This window comes from Botrytis fragariae (genome assembly GCF_013461495.1).
Source record: "Botrytis fragariae strain BVB16 chromosome Unknown tig00000045, whole genome shotgun sequence".
NCBI classification, from domain to species: Eukaryota; Fungi; Ascomycota; class Leotiomycetes; order Helotiales; family Sclerotiniaceae; genus Botrytis; species Botrytis fragariae.
Window position 1 is genome coordinate 2,048,877 of NW_023500991.1, and position 19,068 is coordinate 2,067,944.

Sequence of the window (19,068 nt, forward strand, 5' to 3'; positions counted from 1 at the left end):
TCAGGAGCGTGGCGTTAAAGACAACCACAATGTAAAATAGATTATTGCCCATTGACCGAGGTGGGAAATTAGAATCGGTCATGGCGACATGAGACGACTGATTCAACGACGGGAGGGTATTCTATAAAGGATGCCACATACACAAACAACTATATGTACATCCCTTGTATGAGGAGTTGATTTTGTGAAAATGTAATGTACCAAAATTTTGAATGCAATGTATTATGGATAATTTTTGGCCAGCGTGTTTATGTCGCGTGCATCATGTCATTTATGTCACGCCATTGGATAAGCACCCGTCATGAGCTTCTGAAGATTACATCTCAATGTTGTAAATTCTACTATTAGAAAGTCTTAAATTATTGAATTGTGCACTTGACTGGCAAGCCACATGGGCCTTCCTTATCTTTAACCCCAGTTTCTCCTTTGTCTGCTTTCTGGTTTGCTTGCTGAATGTTTTTGGTTTCTCCATTGCTATCTGCCAAATTTGATTCTGACTTCACTTCTCCATTGTTTGTGACAGAGCCCTATTATTGAGGGTTAGCAGTGTGAATCAATTGCAATTGTTGACTGCTGACTTCGAATTTACTTACATCTAGTCACGCGAAGTTGACTTTGCTGATGGTCTTTCCGAATTCCTCGCCTTGAATGGTAGCAAGTTCTAACTCGAGTGCAGAGGGTGATCGAGATCCATCGGCGCCCTATAGAAGATCAGTCCTATATCCTCACTCATGCAGTATACCCCAACATAATCCTCTCAAACAGATAGAAAAAAGACCTACAGCGAAAGTTCCGGCACCCCATGGGGAACCACCTCTAACCTCTTCCAAGTTTGCGAGTTGTGGGAACGACTTTGCATAACCCAATGGAACATAGATGATGCCGTGATGAGCTAATGTTGAGAGAGAAGCAAGAACGGTGCTCTCTTGCCCACCACCTGGAGTGCCGGTGGAAACGAAGATTCCGGCGAATTTTCCCCAGTAGCCTCCGGTTTGCCATTGGCTGCCGGTAGCGTCCCAGAAGGCTTTCCATTGGGCGGGGAAGTTACCATATCTGGTTGGGATACCGAAGAGGAATGCGTCCTGGATTGTGTCAGCTGGATGGATACGGGGTGTGGGCATGGGATGGGAATGAAAGCTTGGGGTGAATATGGTTTTACGGTTCAAAGTGGATTGGTAAGACTTACATAGTTCGCAAGAGTCTTTTGGTCAATGATTGGAATGTCTGATTTTGCGGGAGCGTGCATCTTAGCCAAGACCTCTTGAGGAAGAGTCTCTGGAACTCTATTTGGTGAATTAGCATTGAGGACTTTTTGATTTCTCCAGAACAGGATGGTTCAAGACTTACTGGAAGAGATCGGCTTCAATTCCGGCTTTCCTGAGACCTGCCTGTTCGGCTTCAGCAAGCTTTTGGATGTGGCCATACATGGAGTACTGTGGGAGACATGGGGGTTAGTATCATGGCATTTGCTCTGGTAGAATGAATTTGAAATATTATGAATGATGGGTTCATGTGGAATGTAGTGTGTGAATATTCTACACGTATGGGCGGATGAGATTGAACCAACAGAACATGAAGAGAAAGTCGAGGAGTCTAGTCTTATCGTTCCATACAATAACGGGTATGAAATGGAGAAGTACTTACGAAAACGATAGCTACTTTAGGAGCCATGCTGAGAGTTTTGATAGAGAATTAATTGAGAGAAGGAAGATTGATATGAAGAGTATGAGTGTGAGAGAGACTTGGACAGAGAGAAGATTGAAGATTGAATGATGAGGAATAAAGAAAAGACTCGAATGGATGGGAAAGTCCCTCCCTTCTTATATGCATTCATACATCAATTCAATCATTCATCCATCCATCCATCATCAATATTGACTATCGGTTGGGGCAAAGTCAAAGAAGCAATCGAGGGGTTAGAGATACCTACCAAGTACCTAGATACTCGTACTTCTGGTGCATTACTAGGGTTCCATGAGGTAAGTGCACCTCGGAATATATTGAGATTTCCACAAACGCATTAGTGAGTTGATTACAGATGCTTTAATAAGTGGTTGGTTAATCATACTTGGCATGTTGAAGCACGCAAGGAGAATTAGATTGGCTGTCTGTTATGAAAACATTACCATAGCTTTAAGTAAGCAATTGGTAAAAGGGTAATATTACTACTAGGTACTCGAGTAGATTACCGATGGATGATAAAGCTTCTCTCTCTCTTTACAAATACCTCATTACCTGGGGTAGTACTGTATATTCAAAGATTTGATGTCTATATATTTTGTGATTATATCCATATCTACATACACAGAATTATTACCAGATATTTGCATATAATTAAAATGTAATCGTAACGTAACCTTGACATCACGCATTAGTCGCAAATAACTTATAAATAATGTTTAAAGCAAATTCACACTTCTCTTTCGACTTTCCCTTTACGTCCACGGGTACCTCCTAGTAGATACCTAGCTCGTCTTCAGATCTTGAATCCATCTTTTTGATTGGTCACGATGCTGAGTTTTCCCCGTTTGCGTCTGCCAGCAAAACTGTCCAAGGCTTAAGTAATCCCGTTGCATTGACCTCACGTTTGTTACCTTCATCACGCTTTCTCAATTTGGTTAACGTACGTCTTACATATCAATTGGAATGTCGAATTTTCGAAAATCCCCCAATGCACATATCATTCTTTAATGCGAGGAACGTTCGCAGATACAATGCTATTGTTCCATTCCCTTCCTTAAGTATTAGAAGATGTATTGCCAATTCTTCGTCTCGTTTCACTCTGTCATCATCTGCTCGCACTCGCAATAATGTCATTTACTTCAAATCTCAACTTTTTCACCGAGGAAAGAAAACGAAATCTACTTTTAATTTCAATGATCTTCCTCATGGACTAGATTTGAGGCCCTTAGAACCTTTGGATTTGGAGCAATCACTCATTAAGGATAAATCTCCAGAAAGGGTTTCCTTGGAATTTTTTGAAGATGTCCAGGATTTACTTCAGGAGCCAGAGCCAGCCACAGCTGAATGTGAAGAACTGCGAATTTCCGCAACTTCAGATAATGTTGAAGATGACACAAAAACAGTAAAACCATCAAGGAGAATCAGGCGCATAGAGGGTTTGCCCCAAGGCTTGATCATTCTTGACTCCGAATCCTCAGAGGTACAAGAATCACAAGTTACTCCATCTTCGTCAACCGGCGAGAAAATTTCCAAAAAAGCCAAAGCAACAGGTGAAGTAGAACTTCCGCAAGGATTACTTCCTCTGGAGCCATTGGAAATTGAGAATGAACCACCACCATATCCAACCGTGATCATGCAGGCCCGTAGCAATATGCTCAAGTTTGAGAACTGCGTGGTCATAACACGTGTTGGAGGTTTCTACGAATTGTATTTTGAGCATGCGGATGAATTTGGTCCGCTTCTGGGTCTTAAGGTTTCCCAGAAGAAAACAAATGCTGGACCTGTGTCGATGGTAAGTTATCATCATGATGTCACCCTATTATATAATAACGGTAAATAGGCTGGGTTTCCTTTTCATCAACTTGATCGTTATTTGAAGATACTTGTTCAAGATTTAAATCGATATGTTGCTATATCGGAAGAGTTTCCAAATGATATTTCGGATAAGGTGAAATCTGGAGGACTGATGCATGATCGAAGAGTCTCACGTGTTGTTACACCTGGTACTCTCATCGATGAAGGTTTCATGGACCCTCTTTCGAACAATTATGTACTTGCAATACACATACAGCGCGGTGATACAACTGACGCTATTGAATATGACAGGCATCATAAATCAATCGGTTTGGCTTGGCTGGATCTATCAACTGGTCATTTCTTCACCCAAAAGTCATCGCTTTCACAACTTCCTTCCTTCTTGGCCCGTATAGCTCCACGCGAAATCGTGTTGAATAAAGAGATGCAATCTATGAAAAGTCACGAAATATTTACCATTCTCACCGACGAACACCATATGATCACTTATGCAACACTTTCAGGGGTGAAGCCTATATCCGAGTGGTCCTCTATGTTAGAATCGGCAGTTCCCCAATCCTCGGCAGACACCTTCACGGAGGAAGAGGTATCGGCTGGTAGTTGCTTACTACATTATGTTGAAACAAGATTACAAAGTACGAACATGAGACTCCAACCTCCTGTACGCCAGTTAAATGTTATGGGAATCGACAAGAATACTATGAGAGCTCTAGAGATTAAGAAGACCATCAAGGAAGATGTTTTCAGTGGTAGTTTATTGCACACAATCCGACGCACAGTCACAAAAGGAGGTGCAAGACTGTTGGAGAATTGGCTTGGTAAGTTTCGTTTTTCTCGATAATTTAGGTGATTTTCAATGTTCTTCAAAGGCTGACGTAAAGAATAGCATCACCTTCAACATCCCTGGATGTGATAAACTCTCGGCTCGATCTCGTGACATACATGCTTGAAAATGAGAATCTTCGAGACCGAGTAACATCTCTCCTGAAACGCAGCCATGATTCCCATCGCCTACTGCAAAAGTTTGCGTTTGGCAGAGGAGATGGCGATGATCTTTTGGATTTAGCTAACACGATACATGCTACTCGAGATTTGGCATTCGCACTCGAAGTTCATAATACGACGCCCAAGCCTTGCATACAAGAATTACTTACTCGTATTCACCTCAAAGACCCAATGGAACTCGCCCAAGCAATCACAGAAGCCATTGACGAAGAAGGTCTAGTTCAGCAACATCGTATTGAAGAAGGCGAGAGTGGAGAGATGCAAGCACTGGCCGAAGCAATCGTCGCTTCGGAAGGAAACACCGAAGAAACATCTATCATTCGGAAAAACAACCGCAGGAAACCTACCAGCCTTCGAGAATATTACAATCAAGAGAGTGAAGCCTGGATCATGAAACCAAGCGCCACGTCAACCCTCAAACGTCTCCACACAGAACTATCCTCTCTAGCAAATCAAAAGACCGCCCTGGCAGCTTCTCTCTGCGAGCGTCTCGGCGCAACAAGTCTGACCCTTCGCTTCACCCCCGGCCTCGGTCACATCTGCCACGTTAAAGGAAGAGATATAAATCTGGACATGCCCGAAGCCCGCACCATCAGCTCAAGCAAAAGCACTCGTTCTCTTCATCATCCCGAATGGTCATTCCTGGGTCAAGAAATCGATCAATGTCGCATCCACATTCGGGCCGAAGAACAGCGATTGTTTTACAAACTTCGCGAACTGGCTATTACAAATCTCGTAAAACTTCGTCGTAATGCAGCTGTACTGGATGAAATTGATATCGCGTGCTCATTTGCTACACTGGCAAATGAAAGAGGTTGGACTCGTCCTATCCTCAATACAAGTTCTGCGCACAAAATTATTGGTGGGAGACACCCTACCGTTGAGACTGGATTAGAGGGAGAAGGTCGGAGTTTTATTTCCAATGATTGTCTGGTGGGAGACGTTCATAAAGCTTGGCTAGTTACAGGGCCAAATATGGCTGGCAAAAGTACTTTTCTGCGTCAAAATGCATTGATTACGGTTCTTGCACAAGTCGGATCATATGTACCTGCTGAATATGCAGAGTTGGGGATTGTAGATCATATATTCAGTCGTGTTGGGTCTGCAGATAATCTCTACCGAGATCAATCGACATTCATGGTGGAGATGTTGGAGAGTGCGACGATCCTCAAAAATGCGACTTCACGATCATTCGTTATCATGGATGAGATTGGTAGAGGAACAACACCAACTGACGGTGTGGCCGTGGCCTTTGCATGCTTGCACCATCTTTACCATGTGAATAAATGCAGGGCATTATTCGCGACACATTTCCACGCATTGGTGGATTTGATAGAGAAGAACAATATGGGTGCAGTGGGCTTTTATTGTACGGATGTGGAAGAGGATGGGAACACAGATGGAGCATTTAGGTATATGTATAAATTGAAGGAGGGTATCAACAGACAGAGTCACGCTCTCAAGGTTGCTAAATTGGCTGGATTGCCGAGGGAAGCTATTGAGGTTGCTAGGCAGATATTGGAAAAAGATGCAAATCCTGAATAGATAGTCAGTAATTGATCACGACCATAATTATTTGTATGACACAATGACAAATATTGAAAGCATTCAGGAAAAAATTAGAGTGTTGTTGTTTTTAATCTTCAACGTGCGCATGCACTCGGGGTTAAAAAGCTATGATTTATTCATCACAAAGCAGCTTGAGAAAATTGTAGAGTGTATGAGAAAATAGCGACGAACCTTTTGGAGTTAATGGAATTGTGATTTTCACATCACATTTCATTGTCATACCACGATACACATGCTTTGGCTTGTTAAGTTTTTTCATTTTTCCAGAGTCAAGATACTTGGATGACAACTAGATAACCTTGATGTTTCTTTATATATCCTTTCAGACATACAGAGAATCCATTTCAGATTTATCATTGACGAATTTAGTCGAACATTCCTCCGAATCCCTCATCAGCGGACTCCTCAGCCTCGGACTCCTCCTTCTTGGCCTCCTCAGCAACGGCAGCTGGGGCAGCCTCAGTAACGGCAGGTCCGGAACTGGCGTAGGCCTCTGGGTTGGCAATTCGGTCCTTCAACTCATCAATCTCAGACCAGCTGTAGTCGGTCGAGATGGCAACAGCCAAAACCTTCTTGTAGCTGTTGACAACAGAGTGCATAACAGATGGAAGGGTTGGGAAGTTGGCAGCCAAGGAGATAGCAGCGATGGTGGTGATAGCACTGCTGAAAGCCTTGAGAAGTTGGGACTCCTCGATGTCGAGAACACTTGGTGGGAAAGTGTTACCATCATCGTAAACTTGGGAGATACCCATACCGTATGTGAACGGAGAGATGTTCAACATGTTAAGAAGGGTAGCCTCGGAAGCTCCGACCTTGGAACCAGCCTCAACGAGCTTCAAGTCTGCGGTAATTTCAATGGTACCACGGGCAATCTTGGTTGGGACACCGAGAGCTTGGAAGAAAGAGGTCTTTCCTGGTTCCATACCGGTGTTACCGGCTGGGATGTAGACATCAGCTGGGGCAACGGCACCAGCTCTGGCTGGAGCAGCGACCTTGTTGTCGAGAATCTTGTCACGGATGGTCTTAAGATCTTGGTTGGTGAAGACGAAACCGACGTTACCCTTGACGAAAGGAAGGAGACGCTCGTATTCTGGGTTGTCGTTGACGAAGCCCTTGACGGCACGGCGGACCTGTTCAATCACAAAAATTAGTTTTCTGAGCGCGCCAATAACAACAGAATCCACCAATCCTTAGTAGACGTACCATGGTGTTCTTTCCCATCAAGACAACACCCTCACCACGGAGAGATCCACGGATCTCGTGCATTTGTTGAGAGCTGACATTGTCGACGGTGACGATGAAGATGGACTTGTACTCCTCGAGTAAGCCCTTGAGCTTATCGAAGTAGCCGGCCTTGTTTTCGGATTTGCCCCCCATATCTTCTTATTTGTGAAGTTAGGTGATTTAAGGACAAATTTATTATGTTAGAGTTGAGGATTTGTTCTTCGTGGAAGAATTGTGATTGTCGCGAAATAAATCAAAATTCGAAAAAAAGATCCATTTGATGAGTTTGACGAATTGCTAGAATGTGGGAGCCGCTAGTGCTTAGCGCAATCTGGCATGCGAAAATACATTCTGATTGGTGGAGAAGCTCAGACCCTTGTTGATAAATAAATTCGAGACATCTGGATAAATATTTTGTATTTTTTGGGTATTGATTGGTATTTTGATATACGAATAGCCGCTCCAAGGAAAGAATTGTGTTTCCGTTTAAAACTTATTTACTTGATCGGGAGGCCAAATCAGTCTATCAAAAAAGATGTCGAAACTCAGAACACCATACCAATGCCTCAAACAATGTGGTAACTATCTTGTAGCAGCTCGAGGCTCAAGCATAGATACCTTTGATATAAAAGATGGTTCATACCTTTCAACATGGAAGTCTCCAGCGCCAGAAAGTACGAATGCATTGAAGACAACTGGAGAAGAGACGCAAACCAAAAGTGAGGAGCAGAACCCAGAAACATCTACTCCAGATGCCCCATTGGAATCGTCAACCCCGCCAGCAAAGAGACGGAAGTTATCCGTTAGCGAGGAAAAGGAAGAGAAGATTGTTGTCGTACAGCAATTGAAGAAGAAAGCGAAGAATACACCACCAAAGATTATTGAACCTTCACCCATTACTGCTTTAACTATCACAAAAGACCTCCAGCACGTGATTGCAGTTACAGGCGAGGACAAAACCATCAGAGTGTTGGCATGGGAGGATACAGTAGGCAAAGGATTAAAGCAGATCAGTGATCGGTAGGGATTGTCTACTTTCACAAAGTGGCTCTGACTGACGAATTTAGTACTATGCCCAAACGACCTTGTGCTCTTGCCACTACCGATGACTGCAGTACCATAATCAGCGCTGATAAATTTGGGGATGTGTATTCTCTTCCTCTCATCCCTTCTCCTTCAGTTCCATCCGCTAAAGAAGATGTTTCTGCCGAAAAGCAAGCTCCAAAGAAGTTCCAGCCTTCAGCCAGTGCCTTGACAGTACATTCCGTGCGCAACTTAAAAGCCCTTGAGGCTCAAAAGAAACAGACCAACAAAGTGTCTGAGAAAACCGGTCCAGATTTTGAGCACAAACTTCTCCTTGGACATGTTTCTATGTTGACAGATATCGTGACGGCTTCCGTGTCAGGTCGCCACTACATTCTTACAGCTGATCGTGACGAGCATATTCGTGTTAGTCGTGGAATTCCTCAATCGCACGTCATTGAGGGATTCTGTCTCGGACACATTGAATATGTTAGTCGTTTATGTATTCCTTCTACAAGACCAGAAACTCTTATTTCTGGCGGCGGAGATGACGACCTACACGTTTGGAACTGGCTCGATGGATCTTTACTATCGAAAGTAGATCTCAAGTCTCAAATTGAAGCATTTGGCCCAGAAACCACCAAAGACGAACCCGAGACCGAGTCTAAGAAGGTTGCAGTGACGGGTATTTATCACGCTAGAGATGAAACATCTGATCGAGACATCGTGGTAGCTACATCTGAAGGGCAAGTCTCATTATGCTACCCACAAAAGCCCAGTCTGAACTCAAGCTAACAAAGTCCCAGTGTCCCTGCCGCCTTCATTTATACTCTCACGCCTTCCAACCAACTCATACATACTCAAACCATCACCCTACCAGGCAATGCGCTCTCTTGCACCCTCAGCAATCCCACCCCTCATCTCCATTCTCCCTCATAATCTCCATCGACAACATCCACGAATCCGGTTCCATCATCGCCGTAAAGGACGACAACTCACCCATCGCAAGTCCTCTGCAATTCTTCAAATACGAAAGTGAGAAATTTGTTAATGTGCAATTGGAAGGATATGTATCGCAAGATAGCGAGGGTATTTTGGATGCAGAGAAGAAGAATAAGTTAGGTGGTCTCTTGTATAATATTGGAAATTTGAGAAAGATGGAGGATGAGGAATAAATTCACGCATGTTTACTAGCTAGCTTGCTGATCAATTGAATGGAAAAATTACCCAACCCATATCTTGACATCATACACAATTAGGCCAAAAACGAAACTGAACAATTCTATCATCCTCTCACTGACATTAAAATTCCCATTCCATAGATTCACTCTCCCCCTCCCCACAAAAACACAAAAATTCCCTCCCCAAAAACCGAAACATCATTACTCGCGAGATTCACTCTCCCGCTCCCCACAAAAACATCGATTCTTCCAACAACCAAAAAGGCAAAAAACCATGTTGTACATGGGAAAATCCTCTCTGAGATGAGGATTTTATTACTAGCAGAACCCTTCGAAATGGGGTCAATTCTGTCCGTAATCTATCAAACATCCCACCCATCCGAAGATGGTTAAAACGCAGTGTGTATAAGTCAGTTGTGTAGACCACTGCGCCAGGTCGTACGATGAGATGTTTGATGAAGGTCATGGTAGGATTGAGGTATTTGTATGACGTGTAGATTGGTTAAGGGTGAATGGGTGGATGAATGTGTAGGGTGTTGTTTGAATGGTATGATGTGCATTTTTGGTTGGGATGGGGTGTGGCGGTGATGGTGACGGCGACGGTTAGATGCGAGATTCAGAGAGGCGACAAGGTTTAGATCATCCTTAACAATCGGAACGGGAACTGATGTTGGAATGTGGTATTAAGATGTTGTTGGGTAGTTTGATGTAATCTCTTGATTATCTACAAAATGGCTGTAAGACGTCTATAGACTCCGGGGTATAACCTTATTGAATTGACAAAGCTTTAAATACTACTCAATATAGCCTTCTTTCTTCTTCTCAAGTCTGATTTTTAGTTTTTGCCTCCATTTAGCCACCGCCTTTCTCACTGCATCCGCAACCTCTGGGCCTTCCGCCTCTTCAATAACATCCAGAACCCATCTCACTCTTTCTGTTCGACCCCACTTTTCATTTCTCACATCCGCAATGATGCCCACCTGTGTAATCGCCCTTGAGATTTCCGAAGTCGGTTTAACCTTATGCGCACGAAGATAGTGCCAACATTGTGTAACATTACGGAGAGCTTGTCTAGGATGCTCGACATTTTGATGTGCAAAAGCTGTTGCCATTTCGTGTATAAGTCCAATTCGTGCTTGTGAAAGAATCTCTGGTGATGGGGCTTTTCTTTTCCACTTTGGCATTGCTGCGTAGATTGGAGCATCCAATGCGGCCCAGATTCCCTCGCTTCCCTCGCTTCCGTGATATATCATCGTAGCAAACAAAGGCGCACACTTCTCGGGCTCGATCTCGCCCATGCAATGTTGCATGTATATATTATACGCAGCTTGGAGATCCACGCAAGTCGTTTTGTTGACGAGATCTGCTAGGACATTGGAATTTATCCGCAAATTGAACATTTTTGATTGCCTTAGCACTGCGTGTATGTGGCCGAACGCTTGTATATCTCGGAGAAAACTAAATAGATCTTGTATCTTCTCGTCGCTCAACTGTCCATACTCTTTTAAAGTCCACAGAAGCCACCCAAAGGATGAGGAAGAATGAAGGGTCTTGATCTTGAAGGTGTCGATGATTACGCTGCCGTTTGTTAAAGCGCCCTGACTAGCCCAACGGGTTAGAACAAGCTCAGACATCTGGCGCCATGTCAAAGTATATTCCTTGTTGTCCAGATTGAACGGACTAAGATCTTGTTGCTGCAATATTTTGAATGCCTCGGTGAATATTGAATTATTAATGTTTTTCAATCTGGAAAGCACAGAAAGCCAATTTAATCGTGTCCTGTGGGATTGAGCAAGGTAGTCTTTGAGCCCCGAAATACTCTTCTGCTTCCAGAAATTTGCGGAACAGATGACACCCGAATGTGATCTGATCAGAACAGAAGTAATCTCTTTAGGTAAATTGGTTAGAGTTTGGCTCATTACATCAATGGAGTGACTGTGAGGCAAAAACATGTTTTCCGCAGCCCATAATTCTGTGCTGGCAGCGGAAAGCTTCGTAGATGCTTGAATTAGAATTTCTCGAACGCGTTTCAACAGCTCAGGCGTTTCCTTGCCTCGATTGGACCACATTAGCATTCGGAGGTGGTTGATACTTCGTTGTGAGGATATCAAAGATGTCTCTGATTTCGTCAAAAATTTATCTCTATTTGTTGGAGTAGTCATTTTTTGGAGCCAGCTTAATGACCACTTGTTGAATATAGACAAAATGCTGTCTACATTACTATCCAATTGAACTGCAGATAATGACGGAAGTATTTCAGAGACCAGAAGTTGTGCTTCGTTGGTGCTTGGGAGATCTGCAATCAACGACAGATATTCTGCTATGACTTTCGAATCAAAATCGGCGGGCGTGAGAACTTTACAAGACACAATGCCATCCCAGACTTGTCTATAGAAAGCAAGCAGTTTTTTAACTGCATCAGCATCTCTTCCGCAAAAAAAATCTTCCCTCTTGGGACTTTGTCTGTTAGGACCTTTAGCGCTGGAGTAAGAGCCGCTATGAATATCCACGAGAACATTTGTAACAGTTCGAAGTGAGTTAGACAGCAGATCGCTAGTAACTAGCCCAAGAGTAAGACTCTGTTGGAGTCTTTTACCAAACGATACGCAAAGCTTTAAAGCTTTCTTAGGTTCAACCGACTGCTGATGCCGCCCCTTCTTCTTTTCCGTGTTCCAGTCCCCTTTCAACTCAGTAGATTCTAGATGATTGAGCTCGATTGCCGTTTCAAAATCATGAAAATGTTCTTGGATATGTCCTTCCTGTCGCAAAATATCATAGCCATTCCCAGTCGATTCTTCCACAATTACAGGCTCCATAGAAACATCCGCAGGTTCTTCGGGCATGGGAGTCCAATTAGTCAACCAAGATGGTAAAGCTGGTGGATGCTTTGATTGTTCCGTGATTCGAGGTGTTGGAGCCTCCCACTGCGATTCAATCTTCTCTGGCCCCCAAGATGAGCACCACAAAGCCCCCGGATCGTACATTGACGCCTGTGTCATCTCTGTGACATATGCCATTCTTCTCCTCCCCAATCTCCTCCTGCTTTCCAACGGGCCAGGCACTGAGCTCCCATGTCGACGTATTGTATTCGAGGCACCACAGAAGCGTTGGAATGCATTGCAAAGATCCTCCTCAGATACCCACACACATTCAAAGGATGTTGTGAGTTGTTTGAGCCTTCGACAGGAAGTCGATGGGCGAGGGAGCATCGCTCGTTGAAAAATATGCCAGCCGCGTTAACGCTTTGCGATTCGACATTGGTGAGGTATTGAAATCAGATCTTCTTGGAGCAGAATGGCATGCTCTATATTCTTCATGCGCAAGATATCGTACAGTGAGAATGACTTCAGCGAAAGCTTTATCACTGGAATTTGCGTATCATTAAATCGTACATAGCGAATAATAATTGAAATGCAACGGATCAACAGTTTTTCCAGAGCTCCCTCGTCCCTGTTAATTTTGTGGATCTTGAAGCTCACGTTTGGTGGGGTGAAAATGAAACCCCGAAGGGACCATGGGAATTAGGCAATGGTAATAGTAAGAAAATAAATAGACCAAGGTTCATATAAACCTTATACTTCAATTGGATTTCTTCCTAACTTCTCTTCGGATTTATTGTCAACCTTATTGTTTGACGCAATCTCAGACGTTTATACATTTGTGGTGTTTTTCCAGCAAAAGAGTCCCCTCATTTGGTTTGAGATATAAATTAGTACACCATGGAGCATCAATTTGAACCATTACAGAACGATCTCATCCTCAGAACAGCATGGGGTAGATACAATGATTACTGAATCTTCAGAATGCTGATTGCTAACGAAGTCCAGGTCAGAAGGTTGAACGTCCACCAATGTGGGTGATGCGTCAAGGTATGGCCAATGTTTGAAGTCATTGAAATTTATGAGATGGAGATAGCTGACACCTGGAAATATTACAGCTGGACGTTACCTACCTGAATACCACGAAGCAAAAGGAAAGAATGACTTCTTTGAATGCTGCCGCTCTCCGGAGATCGCATCAACCTTAACTCTCCAACCTATTGAACGTTTCGCCGGACTTGTCGACGCAGCTATTATATTTTCCGATATTCTCGTGATTCCTCAAGCTATGGGGATGACCGTAGAGATGGTTGACAAGAAAGGACCTCATTTTCCCGAACCTCTGGAGTCACCTGAGGACGGCCAATATGAACGAGTTTTGAACAAGGAGGTGGATGTCGCGGCAGAATTGGACTATGTTTACAAGGCAATCACTTTGACCAGACATAAGCTAAAGGGAAGAGTACCACTATTTGGATTTTGTGGTGCTCCATGGACCCTGTTATGTTACATGGTGGAAGGTGGAGGAAGCAAGTTGTTTGTGAAGACCAAGACGTGGGTTTACAGGTATCCAGAAGCAAGCAAGGCCCTTCTTCAGAAAATCGCAGAAGTGTGTGTAGAGTATTTGGCTTTGCAAGTAAAAGCTGGGGCACAGGTAAGTTCATTGGCCGCTCACGACTTTACTTGGTCGAAACTAATGGTTATATCAGTTGGTTCAAGTTTTCGACTCGTGGGCTGCGGAATTATCCCCCTCTTCTTTTAAGGAGTTCTCGCGACCATATCTTGCTTATATATCGGAAAATCTGCCAAAACGCTTAAAGGAACTCGGTCTCGAGCAAGTCCCAATGGTTGTATTTGCCAAGGGAGCTTGGTATGCCTTAGATTCCTTATGTGATTTAGGATATCAGGTAGTAGGTTTGGACTGGTTACAAGACCCCGTGGAGGCCGTTCGGATACGAGGAAACCGCCCAATCGTCTTCCAAGGCAATGCAGACCCAGGAGTTCTATATGGAACTCGATCTGAAATCACTCGGGTAGTCGAGGAAATGGTAAATGGTTTTGGTGGAGGAAAACAAGGATGGATTGCAAATCTCGGTCATGGTTGGTATTCCCTATTCGACTGCTTTTTCTCAACTAATCCGTCTTCTTCTCACAGGTATCACACCATTCGTCAACCCCGAGGATTTGAAATTCTATTTCCAAGAGATTCACCGATTAACCAAGTGATACCTAAATCATTAAGTGTATTGATCATTCCTTGGTGTGAACCCTCTTCTCGACACCAATATCTTCGTTCCTATAAGAAGTATTGAGTCAAAGATAGTCCTTTAGGATTAGATTGTATAACATACCACAATTCTGGCTTTTCACTGATGAACTTCTCCATCAATTCCTGGCACTCCTTACTTTGCATGTTGACAACTTCAATTCCTCTTTGCTTTAAATATGCTTCACCGCCGAGGAAAGTATTGTTCTCACCCACGACGACTCGTGATATTCCGTATAAAATACATGCTCCCGTACTTTCCATCTTGATTAGCATATTCCAGAGTCATTTATATGGATAGCAAACCTACCACATATCACATGGAGACAATCTACCCGTAATTTGTTAGTTTTGTCCTCTTGAATATGGAAGTTCTGTTTGATGGGGAGGTTTCCTCTTGACATACGTTGTATACATGGTGGACCCCTTATAAGCCGAGGCAGGGAGGCGACCTGAATTCTCTAAAGCGGATGTCTCTCCCTAAGCTGCATCAGCATTTTTCTATCCGCAAGCTACAGACAATACCAAGGCTTACATGATGAATAGCACTCCCTTTCTGGACTCTCATATTATGGCCACGGCCCAGCAACTTTCCATCTCTTGAGACTAAAGCTGCACCAATCTGACATTTATGGCATCTTGATTAGAAATGGCCAGAGATTATCAATAGAATGATCTTGGGGATTCGTACAGGTACACCGCCTTCTTCATATCCAATCTTGGCTTCTTCGACTGCAATTGCAAAGGCTTCTTGATCGCTCAGGGAAGTCATGACTAGAAGTAGTAAGTGGATTTTTTGATGAGGCTTGATGGGGGAGAAGGAAGAATGAGGGGTAGGAGACAAAGTCAAGTCTCTGATTCTAGATATATATATGTATATGTATGTATTTTACTGTACAAGATGAGCAATGGGATGATCAAGGATGTTTCTCTGACAAATTCGATTTGTTTTATCCATGAAATTGTGAAATCCATACCTACGCTACACAGTCTTCTATACCTAGGCATTCTGTACATAAACCGAGATAATCTCCTTACCGTGCCTACCTAGGGGATCTGTTCCGAAGCCACAATGTGGAAGAATTATCCAATGCTTATCGATAAGAAACCCACCTTTGAAGTTTGAGCCAACCTTTCTTTTGATATTATCAGGGGATGGTGATTGGTCGATGTGGAATTTCCGGCTGTCGTTGCTGGATTAGTCTCGATATAGTCTAGCGTAGCCTTATATCAGAATAAGTCAAGTGAAGGATGGTGTGGAAAGAAATGGATACAGGTAAGACAAGAAGTGGGAGCTGAATAGAGAGTACCGAAAGCATTGATTACATTATACACATGGAATCCATTGATTCATTTCGAAACGATACATAGAATAAGAATAACCTTTATCTATACCTATATATAGCTACCTACCTTGGTATATAAAAGTGAATGAATACCGATATAACTATAATAACTATAATAACTATATATTTATATATCCATATATCTACATCGATATAAAATCCAGCTCGAGGATCTTATTAGGAGGGGCAGATTTTCCTGATTTCCCCCCAAAGAATACATTCCCAATCCTTGTCCATTTTCGAGACCCTTCTTTCAGATTCTAAAATATTTTGCCCGCCGCTTCTTCCTGCTTCTGTCTTCTGTCTTCCCTTCCTCCTCATTACTAAATAAATGTCAGGCAAGGCGAAACTACTAGCTAATAATTAGAATCTCATTCACATCTGGCTGGGTACACACTACCATACCTACTACTTATTTATTTAGTCCATTCAGAAAAATCTTACTTACTTACTTTCTTTCCCCTTCGAATTCATTTATCGCCATTTGCAATCAATCTCCTCTCACCCCCTTCCACTCTTAATTATTTCGACAATTAAAGTCTTACCAAGTTTATCAAGTCAAACTCTGAAATTAGTTTCTTGAGTCTGAGATCTATTTCCTCAAGAAAGAAAAAAGAACTTTCAACTTGTTCTTCCCTCAAACTTCCCTACTTGTGCGCCGAGTCGTGAACAGTACCAAGTTGTAAGTAATTCATGGTTTCCACAATTCTAGTCATGTAGCCTGTCCATGGTAGTATCTCAATATGTGCTACCGTACGTACCATGATGAGTTGTATGGGCATACTTATCTATGTGATTCTACAGGCCCATCATCACACTGGTTGGTTTAGTTTGATGCGATTCTCGGATGGCTAACACTTCTTCTACCACTACTTCTAGAATACAAAAGAGCCTAGTCCGACATTGTATTTAAAGTCTCGTCGACCAGAATCACAAACTCAAACACATAAAGAAAATCAACTTTAAAGAGATCTTTTCTCTACACCAATATACAAAATGGTCAAGGATACCAAGTTATACGATCTGTTGAGTGTAAGGCTTCATTCCTCTCGGTGATTCAGAGAACAATGCTCAACTCAAAAAATAGGTTGCACCAACTGCCACTGAAGCAGAACTCAAGAAAGCATACAAAGTCGGGGCTCTGAAACATCACCCAGGTTAGTCGTTCCACAGATTCTTCCATCTTGGGGTTCTTTTCTTCTTTCTCTCCCTTCCGAGACGTGATTCTGACATCCGACCAACAGACAAGAATCAACACAACCCTGACGCCGAGGAAAAATTCAAGGAAATCTCCAGAGCATACGAAATTCTTTCGGATCCCCAAAAGCGCCAAATCTATGATCAATATGGCGAAGAAGGATTGGAGGGTGGTGGAGGAGCCGGAGGAATGAATGCCGAAGATTTATTCTCACAATTCTTCGGTGGCGGTTCTGCATTTGGCGGTGGTGGATTCGGCGGTATGTTCGGTGGTGGTGGTGGCATGCAACAACGTGGTCCACCAAAGGCCCGTACCATTCATCACGTCCACAAAGTTTCACTTGAGGACATCTATCGCGGAAAAGTCTCCAAACTCGCTCTCCAGAAATCCGTCATCTGCCCCAAGTGTGAGGGACGAGGTGGAAAGGAAGGTGCCGTCAAGAAGTGTGCTGGATGTGACGGCCACGGTATGAAGACAATGATGCGCCAGATGGGACCTATGATCCAACGTTTCCAGACTGTCTGCCCTGATTGTAATGGAGAGGGAGAGATCATCCGTGAGAAGGACAAGTGCAAGGGTTGCAATGGTAAAAAGACTACTGTGGAAAGAAAGGTCTTGCACGTCCACGTCGACAGAGGTGTTCGCAGTGGACACAAGATCGATTTCAGAGGCGAGGGTGATCAAACACCAGGCGTGCAACCAGGTGATGTTGTTTTCGAGATCGAGCAAAAACCACACGACCGTTTCCAACGCAAAGACGACGATTTGTTTTTCCATGCCGAAGTTGATCTTTCGACTGCCCTTGCTGGTGGAACTATCTTTGTCGAACATTTGGATGAACGATGGTTGAGCGTTGAAATCCTTCCAGGAGAAGTTATCAGCCCAGGTAAGCAATCTATTCCATTGCGCCCACATTGAATTAGTTTAACAGTTTGTATAGGAAGTGTCAAGATGGTTCGTGGCCAGGGTATGCCTTCATATCGTCACCACGATCACGGAAACTTGTACATCCAATTTGATGTCAAATTCCCAGAGAAGAACTGGACCACCGATCCTGCAGCGTTCGAGGCCCTCAAGACCATTCTTCCACCCGCACCAGAAGGCACCACACCACCTACCGATGCGATGACCGAAGTTGCCGATCTCGAGGATGTCGATGCCAGTCAGCAAGCTAGAGCTTCAGGCGCCGGTGCCATGGACGAGGATGATGAAGATGGCCAAGGTGGCGAACGTGTCCAATGTGCTTCTCAATAAATTCATAGTAGTATTGGCGTTTGGCCTGGGGATTTTCTTCGTACTTTTCTTTCTTCATACAGAGATTTTTTCATCAACCTCTTTTGCATCTTTCGTCGGTTATATGATACACTATACTTGTTCTTCATGGTCTCAAGTGCGATACCATCATGGCCCATTCAAATTTTCAAGGCAAGGGCTTCTTGAATTTTGGTCATTAGCATACACGAATGACGAAATGCGCAATGAGTGGGTTTGGTTTCTGGGTGAATAGATGAGGGCTCGGAAGAACGAAGGGGCTCAGAGCCTTTGGACAACTCGATGTGCATGAATGGTGCGAACCCTAATTTTCTTATGAGAACATGAGAATCATACATTATGAAATGAATGGAGCATCTTTTCTAAAAGTTCCATACGATCTCAGATCAAGATGAAATCAGAATTGATGAAATCAATACATCCGAGAACCTCTGGCTGATGATCTCTTAATATGGCGTTTAGACAGCTGGGATAGATAGCATGTAGGGAAAAAAAGCAGATTATGAATCATTGTTTGTGTTTTGTGGATAGCATGATTATGTGATGTGATACTTTGCTTTGAGGTAACATGTACGTGAATTTGTTGATGCTCTTTGATGGTCTTCTGGTCATGAATCTAATGATGTAACCTATGTACCCATCCCATACTCTTTAGCCGAACGAAAAG

General features: G+C 43.3%; 8 protein-coding genes across 8 annotated transcripts; 4 read left to right on the top strand and 4 right to left on the bottom strand.

Moving 5' to 3' along the window:
* Nucleotides 1-599: 599 nt before the first annotated feature.
* On the bottom strand, nucleotides 600-1,671 carry Bfra_003817 (putative minor allergen alt a 7 protein; the record flags this gene model as incomplete). Its single annotated transcript, XM_037334222.1, has 5 exons — nucleotides 600-701; nucleotides 783-1,082; nucleotides 1,187-1,283; nucleotides 1,348-1,433; nucleotides 1,645-1,671. 5 exons carry the CDS (start codon nucleotides 1,669-1,671, stop codon nucleotides 600-602), a joined length of 612 nt encoding a protein of 203 aa, XP_037194309.1.
* Nucleotides 1,672-2,671: 1,000 nt separating this feature from the next.
* On the top strand, nucleotides 2,672-6,048 carry Bfra_003818 (putative 2 protein; the record flags this gene model as incomplete). Its single annotated transcript, XM_037334223.1, has 3 exons — nucleotides 2,672-3,475; nucleotides 3,524-4,316; nucleotides 4,385-6,048. 3 exons carry the CDS (start codon nucleotides 2,672-2,674, stop codon nucleotides 6,046-6,048), a joined length of 3,261 nt encoding a protein of 1,086 aa, XP_037194310.1.
* Nucleotides 6,049-6,437: 389 nt separating this feature from the next.
* Nucleotides 6,438-7,449, bottom strand: Bfra_003819 (putative 60s acidic ribosomal protein p0 protein; the record flags this gene model as incomplete). Its single annotated transcript, XM_037334224.1, has 2 exons — nucleotides 6,438-7,202; nucleotides 7,276-7,449. 2 exons carry the CDS (start codon nucleotides 7,447-7,449, stop codon nucleotides 6,438-6,440), a joined length of 939 nt encoding a protein of 312 aa, XP_037194311.1.
* Nucleotides 7,450-7,831: 382 nt separating this feature from the next.
* Bfra_003820 (putative trna methyltransferase protein) lies at nucleotides 7,832-9,494 on the top strand (the record flags this gene model as incomplete). The annotated part of the gene is made up of 3 exons (XM_037334225.1): nucleotides 7,832-8,316; nucleotides 8,364-9,048; nucleotides 9,126-9,494. The coding sequence occupies 3 exons, from the start codon at nucleotides 7,832-7,834 to the stop codon at nucleotides 9,492-9,494; spliced, it is 1,539 nt and encodes a 512-aa protein (XP_037194312.1).
* An 800-nt stretch (nucleotides 9,495-10,294) lies between these two features.
* On the bottom strand, nucleotides 10,295-12,709 carry Bfra_003821 (putative fungal specific transcription factor domain containing protein; the record flags this gene model as incomplete). The annotated part of the gene is made up of 1 exon (XM_037334226.1): nucleotides 10,295-12,709. One exon carries the CDS (start codon nucleotides 12,707-12,709, stop codon nucleotides 10,295-10,297), a length of 2,415 nt encoding a protein of 804 aa, XP_037194313.1.
* A 510-nt stretch (nucleotides 12,710-13,219) lies between these two features.
* Bfra_003822oa (putative uroporphyrinogen decarboxylase protein) lies at nucleotides 13,220-14,545 on the top strand (the record flags this gene model as incomplete). The annotated part of the gene is made up of 5 exons (XM_037334227.1): nucleotides 13,220-13,274; nucleotides 13,328-13,369; nucleotides 13,438-13,973; nucleotides 14,029-14,419; nucleotides 14,475-14,545. 5 exons carry the CDS (start codon nucleotides 13,220-13,222, stop codon nucleotides 14,543-14,545), a joined length of 1,095 nt encoding a protein of 364 aa, XP_037194314.1.
* A 24-nt stretch (nucleotides 14,546-14,569) lies between these two features.
* Bfra_003823 (putative cytosine deaminase protein) lies at nucleotides 14,570-15,383 on the bottom strand (the record flags this gene model as incomplete). The annotated part of the gene is made up of 6 exons (XM_037334228.1): nucleotides 15,277-15,383; nucleotides 15,121-15,207; nucleotides 14,992-15,065; nucleotides 14,896-14,916; nucleotides 14,671-14,841; nucleotides 14,570-14,615 (listed from the first exon to the last, which is right to left on the bottom strand). Exons 1-6 carry the CDS (start codon nucleotides 15,355-15,357, stop codon nucleotides 14,570-14,572), a joined length of 480 nt encoding a protein of 159 aa, XP_037194315.1. The 5' UTR covers nucleotides 15,358-15,383.
* A 1,544-nt stretch (nucleotides 15,384-16,927) lies between these two features.
* Bfra_003824 (putative protein mitochondrial targeting protein) lies at nucleotides 16,928-18,383 on the top strand (the record flags this gene model as incomplete). Its single annotated transcript, XM_037334229.1, has 4 exons — nucleotides 16,928-16,963; nucleotides 17,019-17,088; nucleotides 17,176-18,015; nucleotides 18,070-18,383. The coding sequence occupies 4 exons, from the start codon at nucleotides 16,928-16,930 to the stop codon at nucleotides 18,381-18,383; spliced, it is 1,260 nt and encodes a 419-aa protein (XP_037194316.1).
* Nucleotides 18,384-19,068: the final 685 nt, after the last annotated feature.